General features: G+C 41.3%; 1 protein-coding gene and 1 long non-coding RNA gene across 10 annotated transcripts; one reads left to right on the top strand and one right to left on the bottom strand.

The window, feature by feature from the left end:
• The first annotated feature begins 416 nt into the window (after positions 1 to 416).
• CBY3 (chibby family member 3) lies at positions 417 to 7,168 on the top strand. 7 transcript variants are annotated; one of them, XM_081851488.1, is made up of 3 exons: positions 4,183 to 4,382; positions 5,118 to 5,361; positions 6,529 to 7,168. In XM_081851488.1, exon 3 carries the CDS (start codon positions 6,583 to 6,585, stop codon positions 7,072 to 7,074), a length of 492 nt encoding a protein of 163 aa, XP_081707614.1. In that variant the 5' UTR covers positions 4,183 to 4,382; positions 5,118 to 5,361; positions 6,529 to 6,582; the 3' UTR covers positions 7,075 to 7,168. The 7 variants fall into 7 exon arrangements, with proteins under 7 accessions (XP_081707619.1, XP_081707618.1, XP_081707620.1 ...); XM_081851490.1 differs by lacking the exon at positions 5,118 to 5,361 and adding an exon at positions 5,625 to 5,699 and having other exon boundaries at positions 4,365 to 4,382; XM_081851493.1 differs by lacking the exons at positions 4,183 to 4,382; positions 5,118 to 5,361 and adding an exon at positions 417 to 1,105.
• On the bottom strand, positions 3,825 to 8,888 carry LOC309336064. 3 transcript variants are annotated; one of them, XR_014153877.1, is made up of 3 exons: positions 8,353 to 8,888; positions 4,086 to 4,172; positions 3,825 to 3,925 (listed from the first exon to the last, which is right to left on the bottom strand). It is a non-coding gene; the product is annotated as an uncharacterized lncRNA (long non-coding RNA). The 3 variants fall into 3 exon arrangements; XR_014153878.1 differs by having other exon boundaries at positions 3,831 to 3,922; XR_014153879.1 differs by having other exon boundaries at positions 3,871 to 3,973.
• Between the last annotated feature and the right edge of the window lie 810 nt (positions 8,889 to 9,698).

The raw sequence follows: 9,698 nt of genomic DNA, 5'->3' as shown, positions 1-9,698 counted from the left end.
ATAGCTTCTTTGGTAGATCATGAGACTGTTGATCTCAGGGTCCTGGGTTCCACATTGGGCAAAAAGATTCCTGTATTGCAGGGGATTGAACTGGATGACCCTAGTGGCCCCTTCTAATTGTCCCTGTCTTGTGGACCCTACAATTCTGTTATTCTAATGTGTTGAAGACCTTCTTGGTAGAAAAATGCCAGGTATCATATTTTTTAAAAAATAAGTTCGTGTATGCACAATTCATATGTATATACATTCCTTCATTATAGACATTTTTTCCTTCCTATTGTTTTCTTATACTAATGTATATATTAAAAATCCATTTAATAAACTTAATAAATAATAAAATTATTTATTATTTAATAAGTAATAAAAATCCATTTAATAAATAAGATATAATTGGTGAACAGCCCCAGCATATAGGAGTCATGTGAGTCATCTCTTACTTTAGCAGTCCTTTTGGCATTAAACATTAAATATTATGTAAACAAAACAATTTTAACAAAAAGGTATATCATGAAACTTTTGGTTTTCCCCCCTTAAAACAATAGTCCCTATGGGATTGTATCCATCTAAGCCATACTCAGAATAGAGCCACTCAAATCAATGGAGTTATGGAGTCCATTGATTTTAATGGATCTACTTTTAGTATGATTTACCTGGATACAGCCTATCGTTTTTAAGTTTCAGCTTTAATGGGCAAAATGTGTGTGTTTGCCTCCAGAGTCACTAAACTTTTATAAGCACAAAGCAGGTAATATATTCACAAATTAACATTTAGTAAGCATCCAGTTTACAGACAGTAGCAATTTACACTCTACTATCAAGAGTGTTGAAGGCCTAATGAAATATCCTGAATCCTAGAGCTGTAATTTCAAAAGAATACAGGTCCGTATCTTGGATGCAGTGCATCTCATACTGAGCATCAATGTATTTCCCAGCATGTGAACAAATAGCCTGCCACAAGTGTGTGAAAAAAGCCTGCGGTGAAACCCCAAAGTAGCAATGGAAATGAGTCTCCTTGAAGCTACTCTTTGTGATGCAGATGTGTTACACAGGTTGCCATAGTAGCTGCATCCATAACAAAAGGGAGCCAGCTGCAGGGCAGAAGTAGGTCAGACTGGTCTAAATAATACTCACTTTGATCAGAAAAAGCACATCCAGATCAGTGAGGGAAAGAAGAGGAGAAATGGGAAGGCTAGAGACAAGAGTTAAGGATGGAAACCTATGATGTTAAAAAAAAGAGAAAGAGAAAAGGTTTCTTGTTCTTTTCAGTCCAAGAAACAAATTCAGAGGCAATCTTTTAACTGGACATTTATATTAAGTTTGTCTTAAGACAGAGCTAAAGCAGTGTGCAATTGGGTAGTAAACAGCCCAACTCCATTTTGTTTCTAGAGGGGTCTAAATCCTCTCACAGTTAACAGCCCAATCCAATGCGCAGTTTACTTGAAGCATATCTGACTAAATTTAATGGGACTTCCTCCCAGGTGAGTGTGCACAGGTTTGCACTCCAATTCTCTTCTGACCCACTTTGGTCTGTGACCAAAAGATTTAGGCTCTAACTAGCTCTGACAGTGATTTGACTTTTGCGTAAGATTTCTAAGCATTCCCAAATAAATATATAGTTTGGGTTGTACATGATCTAAAGCAGAGAAGTGTCAATCAGGAGGTGGGTGCTGAATATTTTCCCCAGCTATGGTTTTGTCCAAAAGCTGCTTTGCCGTGACTAGTTTTCTCCAAACAGTGCTTGCTTGTAAGGAAGGGGATCCTAGGGCTCCTTCAGACAACCTGTTTATCCAGCATTCATCCTGATTTGGTTGCACAAAGCTTTCACAATGCTTAGACAATGTCTGGTATTTGGTGTGCATTTTGTTCTGATTTGTTTATGGGGAACTTATATGATAATGAGCTTTCATTCTGATTTGCTTGTGGGGTGTTTACACATCTTCCCATTAATAATTTGTTCATCCACACTTTCCCCATTTCTTTCCAAACTGAAAAGTATGGATTTTTTAAAATGCTAGGGTGACTTCAGTCCACTTTGATTATGCAAAACTAAAGCTCCCACAAAATACTGAGATTGGTATTCAACTGAGGCCTAATCTCCACTATACATTATAAGTACACTTATTGCCATGCCACTTTAATCAGTCATTACTTCCTCCAAAGAATCCTGGGAAGTGTAGTTTGTTAAGGGTACTGAGAGTTATTAGGGGATCCCCAGTTTTCTAGGGCTTGCCGATCGCATGGTCAGCGGTTCAAATCCCCGCGGCAGGGTGAGCTCCCGCAGTGGCGTAGCGTGGGGGGTGCAGGGGGGGCCGGCCACACCGGGCGCAACATCTGGGGGTTAGGGTTAGGGATAGGGTTAGGGGACGCAAATCCAGGGTTAGGGGGCGCAAATTACTTGCCTTGCCCCGGGTGCTGACAACCCACGCTACGCCACTGAGCTCCCGTCTGCGGTCCCAGCTCCTGCCCACCTAGCAGTTCGAAAGCACCCTAAAGTGCAAGTAGATAAATAGGTACCGCTTTCTAGCGGTAAGGTAAATGGCGTTTCTGTGTGCTGCGCTGGTGCTGGCTCGCCAGAGCAGCTTTGTCATGCTGGCCACGTGACCCGGAAGTGTCTCCAGACAGCGCTAGCCCCCGGCCTCTTAAGTGAGATGGGCGCACAACCCTAGAATCAGACACGACTGGCCCGTACGGGCAGGGGTACCTTTACCTTTACTAATTTTCTCAAAGAGCTACAGTTCCCAAAGTGGTTTAACAATCTCTCCCCCCAGGGAGATCTAAGAACTGTAGTACTGAGAAGCACATAGGGAGTCTCCTAATAACTCTCAGCATCCTTAGCAAACTACAGTTTCCAGGATTCTTTGGGGGAAGACATGACTGCTCAAAGTGGTATGATACCATAGATGAGTTTTACTCAGAGTATACTTCTTAAATTAATGGGCCTGATTTAATAATGTTAATTAATTTCAATGGGTCTACTCTACTCCATTCTGGTCTAACACTAAAGAAGATCCTTAAAGCCATGTGGGTAGCTGGAGTGACCAGCTCAGAGCTCCCTGCGTACTGAAATCCACATAGAGAGATAACAAAGGTTATGTGACCCATTTCATCTCAAGGAAATGATGACATGGGCTTAGCCTGATAGAACAGCTTTCTCTATTGTTTAACCTCTTCATGCGCTAATTAGATTCAAACATGCTGGAATCCTACTGATTGTTCTCTGACTTACTCCATACATTTCCTAATAATGACCTTTGAATTCCCTACACCTTGAAGTACGGTAGTTGCGTGAAAGCTACTATATTGTATGAAGTTGGTTTTGAAAATGAATGTAACATCAGAGAGTTGGGACCTTATAACATGCTTTAAGCTTTCCAACTAAGTATCTTAGGGAATATACAGAAAGATAAAAATATATGCAGGAAATATACTCAAAGAACATATTAATTGCTACATTTGCACAATACATCCTTGTGTCAAATATGAACCAGCAGCCTGCATTTTTAAAAATTAAATACTTAATTTTGTATTTTCAAAAATACATCTAACAGGAACCCCCCCTCCCTCCAGACAATCCAATAATGTTATTTTTTCCCCAGTTAGCTAAGTAACAGGTAAGTTTGTAAATACTTCAGCCATTCATTTTGATCTCTGTTCAGATCCAGGGTATCTTGCATGTCTTCCTAACAGGTTATTCCAACATGAACCATTTGTTGATGGTGACAAGTGGCAATACAGCAACCCTCTCTTTTCTAGCATGTTGAATAAACGTATGCCAAACTGTTCCAAAGTCCTCCTTGCCTTTTATATTCTGCAGTGCTCCAAGTTGTTTTGTCAGTTTCTCCATTCGGGCTACTTTTCATAGTCGACCCCACCATGTCTCTAAATTCAGGTTGGTAGCCGTCTTCCAATGTTGGATAGTTAGCTACTAGCCGCAATCATCAAGGTTAGGAAGTCTTTGAATATTAAATCTATACTGTCATCAGTAATGAACAGGTTATTGTACAAATGTCCAATATATTGATTTATTAATTAATTCTGAGTACTTTGCCCAGTACAGGTGCCATATATGTAAATAGTTAACTCACCTGTTTGTTTTAATCAGCTCAAGCTAAACACTGAGCTGATTGCTGACAGCAGTGAAGCACAGATACGCACATCAGGGTGTCTACTACCTACAAAAATATGATTGGCCAAAGTAAGAAAAGTAATTGTGAGACACTGCAAACCACATGATGACATGAGGCAATCAACATGATGTCAGGCACAATTTTTGCATGTGTTACTGAAAAGCAACAAACAGATTATTTCCCATGCCCAACTTGTTCATTTCTGAGGTTTCAACAGAAGCAAAAAATTAAGTGACTGCAACAAAGTACTGTCTGGTGAGCAGAGTATTTTGAGAAACGGAAGAAAATGTTTTTTTAATGGCTGGTGGGTGACCTGCCTCCATATGTTTGTTAGAAAGCCTTTTAATAGGTGTGGCAAGGTTGTGACGGGTTAAATTAGGAGAAATGCCTCAGATAAAACAATGCATCCTTATTAAACTGAGATCCAAACTGCAGGCTGTAGCCAATGTTAGCCCTACTCAGAGTAGACCCATTGAAACATTGGCTAACCTAAGTGAATAGAAGATAGTTGACTTCAACCCGGCATTTCTTTAATATTTCCCTTAATTTTATTCTACTGGTGCGTACGTGTGCTAACTTCAGCAGCTCCTATGGCTGCACTGAGTTCCACAGAATACTGTACAGTGGGAAGACGAAATTTCTTCACATCCACCAGAGTAGCTCACTGGTCCTATTGCCATGAAATGACATCTTATTTTACTAGCATAATGTTAATGAGTCATACGTTGACATTTGATACTGGAGAGGAGATAGGTCAATGGCAGGGATGAGGAATCTTATTTATAATACTTCTATACCTGCCTCTCATCATAAGGTCCCAGGGCAGGTTACAATATAATTACATAATTAAAAACAAGTAAAACAGTTTATTCAATGAGAAAAAAAGCAAAAAAAATCCAAACAGAAGCAGCATTGTATAGACACTGTGTATAGACACAGAAATATTTGGAGTACAACATCCATTATCCCTATTGTGTTTCTGGACTACAGATTCCATTATACCTGACCACTGGGCATTCTGGCTGGAGCTGATACGGGCTGGAATCCAACAACACCTGGAGGGCCACAGGTTCCCCATCTCCCCATTGCAATGCACCAGATAACAGTCATTCACTTACCCCTGATACTTCTGTAAGGGAAGGAGCTGGAGGGTCCTCTAAACAGATATTTCTCAGCATCCTTACTGAACTACAATTCCCAGAATTATTAGGAGGAAGCCATGCATGCTAAACTGGTATGAAACCAAAGTAACTATGAGATATACTTATGCTCACCCACCCCCGGTAATATTGGTGGCAGGCACTAGCTGAATAAAATGTAATTCCACTGTATTTTCTCAGGTGCTGGAGCATAAACTTTACACAACCCAAATACCAAATAGTGTTGTTGTGTTTACTCAGTTTGTCCTAAATGAAATGGGGGCCACCACAAGGAAAACGTCTTTCACAAGCAATTGCTAACTTGGGGATCTGCCTCTTTCCACATGCTTATGACTAGGTATGATCCTCAATGAAGGGATTTCTGTGGGTCTCTCTACTCCCTGATGCTAGACGAGACATGATATGACTTGGGGTAGGTCCTCTTTCATTGTGGTGCTCCACATTTAGAACTTGCTTCCCAAAGGAAGTATTAAATTTTTGGCTGAAGACTTTTTAAAATGTGCCCAGACTTTTAAATAGGTTAAGGTTGACTTATGGGTCAATCTGTCTTTTTTTTTTTTAAGGATTATATTAATCATAATCAATAATGCATCCCTTGGGAGTTTGTATACCAGAAAAACAATATATAAATTATTCAGAAAAACAAATAAAAACTACTCTGAAAATTTATTATTCCAAAAATGAAACCATCTGTTGTAAAAATTAAGATCATACCAGCAAGAATAAGTCTTCCTGTAAGAAAATGATTTAAATCAAGTCTTACTAGTGATTTAAATCAAGCCTTACTGACTAGTGATTTAAATTGTGATTTAAATTGAGATTTAAATCAATTTGATTTAAATCAAATCCACCCTGGGTGTAATTATATCCCCTTCTGCTAGGAGGGGCAACATTTTATTTCTTTAAAAGGCCCGCCCAATGGCAAATAATAAATAAAACACACCCACACACACCCACACACCCACCCACACACACACACCTTCTGCCCTGGTGTGCATCAACCAGAAGAGCTTAGGAAGTGGCAGGTTCTCCACCACAGAAGCTCCTCACTATCACCTTAGGATTGCACTGTTTTGCAATAGTTACCCTGACTATTTATCTCCCTGTCATTCATCCCCTCAATGTCATAGTGTAGATATTGGTTTTCTGCTTCTTGTTGGTTGTTGTTGTTTTCATTTTAGCAATGCCATATAATGTCTCTGCTCCTCTGTAACACTGCACATGTTGGCTTTCTGTTCCAGAACTTTCTTCTGTAGGATTCTTATTGACATCCTCCATCCCTAGCTCTCCTCATCATGGAAACCATTTCTCAAATTCTGCAGGATGTGCGTGATTACTGGGCTGACCATTTTTCTCAAAGATTTCTACCCAGGCGGCCAACACTTCGCCAAACAACCTCTTTGTCCACTTACTATCTGTTGGACTACAAAACCCGGCAAGCTGAACTAGGGATGGATTACGGCCCTCCAAGTACACAGCTGAACAAAGCTAAGTTTGTCTTCCAGGGGGGTGCGTGGCAGGGTGATGGTGTCCCTCAGCAGATGCCCTTACTACAGTTATATTCCTCCTCCTCTCATCATGATAAGGAATCACCCAACAAGGCCCTGAAGAAAGCAAACAAAGCTCTACTGGAAGAGAACAATTACTTGAAGCTGCAGCTTGAGCTGCTAATGGACATGCTGACAGAGACCACAGCACGACTACACTCAGTAGAGAAAAAGCTGGACATGACTTCATGGCACCCAAAGATTAAGAAGCCAAGCAAGGTGCTGATGCTCCGGTCTTAATAAACATCTTGGACCCAAGATCAGAGAGAATTGTATTTCTGAAGAAGTTTGCCTTCCCATGTCCAGACATTAAATAAAATCTTGAAGAAAATGATTTTGTTTGATGGATCAATATTTTTTTATTGCTCCATTCCCTGTAATAGCACATGGTTTTTATATTTTGATCTAAGGATCATAACTGAAACAAGCCACAAATATACCTGATCTCTTTTTCCTACTTACAATATCCTCGATAGAGCCTGCCTCTTAAAAGCCAACTTACATCTGTGATTCAAAGTATCCTAGCCCATTATATGTTATCCCAACTGACAAGCTATATTTCATGGCTATCACTGAAATAATTCTACTGCTGAATTATAATATTCTCTCCCATCCATCTCACACTTCATTTCTATGTACTGCAATGTGTAATCACAGAAGTCCAGAGCTATCAGAAACAATACATGAACTGCATTATAATGAACTGCATGATACTGTTTTTGACTGATTACTTGGATGAGATAGAATTGCTTGCAAAACTCCTTGAGCTGCTGGAAGACAATGCTACACCAATTTGGGCAGAGTGGGGGGAGAGAGAAATCACACTGTCATTTCTCCAGTGCAAAGGGAGAAATAATGTGGGGCTTGGAGCATGGTAGGGAATAAATGGAAGCTAGTTGGAATCTTATGCTTACTTGTGGCTGGTGTTCAAGAATGAAATGTTACACATGCAAAAGAGGCAATGTAATTTAAATTGCCTGAATGGAGAGCCACATACAACTAAATCTAACCTTTACCCTCCCTTTCCACCCCCACCAACACCAGAGGACAGGACTCCTAGTAATTCGGTGGTCAGTTACAGCACAGCAGCATGGATCCAGCAGGGGAACATCTTAATGTATCAAAATGTGCAGTGTGGGTAGAGAACTGGGAGTAAGAAGTGGGAACGATTTTTGGCTGGGCCTTTTGCAAAAAGGTAGCTTGCACAACTAACAAGCACACATAACACGATAATCATGATAATCGTGGGCATAGCCGGGGGGGGGGCTGCCCTCCAAGTCAAGTAAATCAATAAAAAAACTTAACAAAAAAACATAACATGAAGCCTCAACCCCCCCAACATAAATCCTGGCTACATCAATGATGATAGGCAGATAGCACCCTAACCTAAAACACTTACTTGTCAGCAACAATAAATCACAGAGCAGGCACACAAACACTGGACCAGTATCTACTTAGGCAACACTATTACAAAACACCATGTCAGTCACAACATCAAGGGTTCAATCATCTGCTCACCTTCCAATGTGATATCGGTCAGCAATGCCTTTCTGCATTCTCTATGGAACGAACAGGCCGGTATTGAAGTAAAATAAATTATTACAGATCAGAAAGGGTGGTCTTTGGGGGGGGGGGAGAGCATTTCAGCATCTGTGGATATTCTGAGTTTAAATGGGCCATTCTTGAACAGAAGAATTTCAGAGGGAGTGTGAAACAGCAGGACTACAATTTCTTAATAAATCCTAATGCCCGTAGCCTGAATCAAGATAATAGTTCCCCCCCACCACTACATGTGTTAATTAGTTCAGTGCCGCAATGTCCATGTTACCATTAATGCAGCTTTGAACAACTTGGTCATGCCTCCATGACCTTCTAGCAGCTCCACCAAGTCCAGTGGGCACCAGCCACCACTGACTAGGGGCCTCAAAAAACTGAAAGTGGCCCAGGTCTCCTTGGGAGGGCCTAGCTACAGCACGTGTGGTAAACCCAGTAGTTGGCCTACTCCATTTCTAAACCTCATAACATTCCATATAAAGGCAGGCAGATACAGCTGTTGAGTTAAAAGGTAAAGGTACCCCTGCCTGTACGGGCCAGTCTTGACAGACTCTGGGGTTGGTGCGCCCATCTCACTCAAGAGGCCGGGGGCCAGTGCTGTCCGGAGACACTTCCGGGTCACGTGGCCAGCGTGACAAAGCTGCATCTGGCGAGCCAGCGCAGCACACGGAAATGCCGTTTACCTTCCCGCCAGTAAGCGGTCCCTATTTATCTACTTGCACCCGGGGGTGCTTTCGAACTGCTAGGTTGGCAGGCGCTGGGACCGAGCAGCGGGAGCGCACCCCGCCGCGGGGATTCGAACCGCCGACCTTTCAATCGGCAAGCCCTAGGCGCTGAGGCTTTTACCCACAGCGCCACCCGCGTCCCTTATAGCTGTTGAGTTGGCACAGGAGAAAAGAACGTGCTGTCAAATCCACTTTTCTTGGCAGAAGTGCTACAGAAGAAACTTTCACAAATATATAAATCCAAATCTAATCAGTAACACTATAGTGCACGTCAATATTTTATTATACAGTAATTTACTCAAAAGCTCTTCCCCTACTTTGGTCTTTGTGACAACCGCTTCTTTTTTTTTACCTTCATCCCTGGGGTTATACAACATTTCACTGGAAACGTTCTTACTTGGAAAATTATATGTTGATACTTTAAACTTATCTTTTGCTGACTTGGCTCCGAGCAGCGGCTTCTGCCTCTTTGCCATTTCAGATAAGTAGCAGCTCTTATCAAATCATCTGCAGCTGTTTTAAATGGTATTAGGGTTGCTCTTTGCAATGAACGGAATGGGCATATGGCAAAGTTGCTGAAAGCCA

This window comes from Podarcis erhardii (genome assembly GCF_964252035.2).
Source record: "Podarcis erhardii genome assembly, chromosome: 2".
NCBI lineage: Eukaryota > Metazoa > Chordata > Lepidosauria > Squamata > Lacertidae > Podarcis > Podarcis erhardii.
The sequence above is the reverse complement of the archived record's forward strand: the minus strand, read 5'-3'. Positions and strand labels throughout refer to the sequence as shown.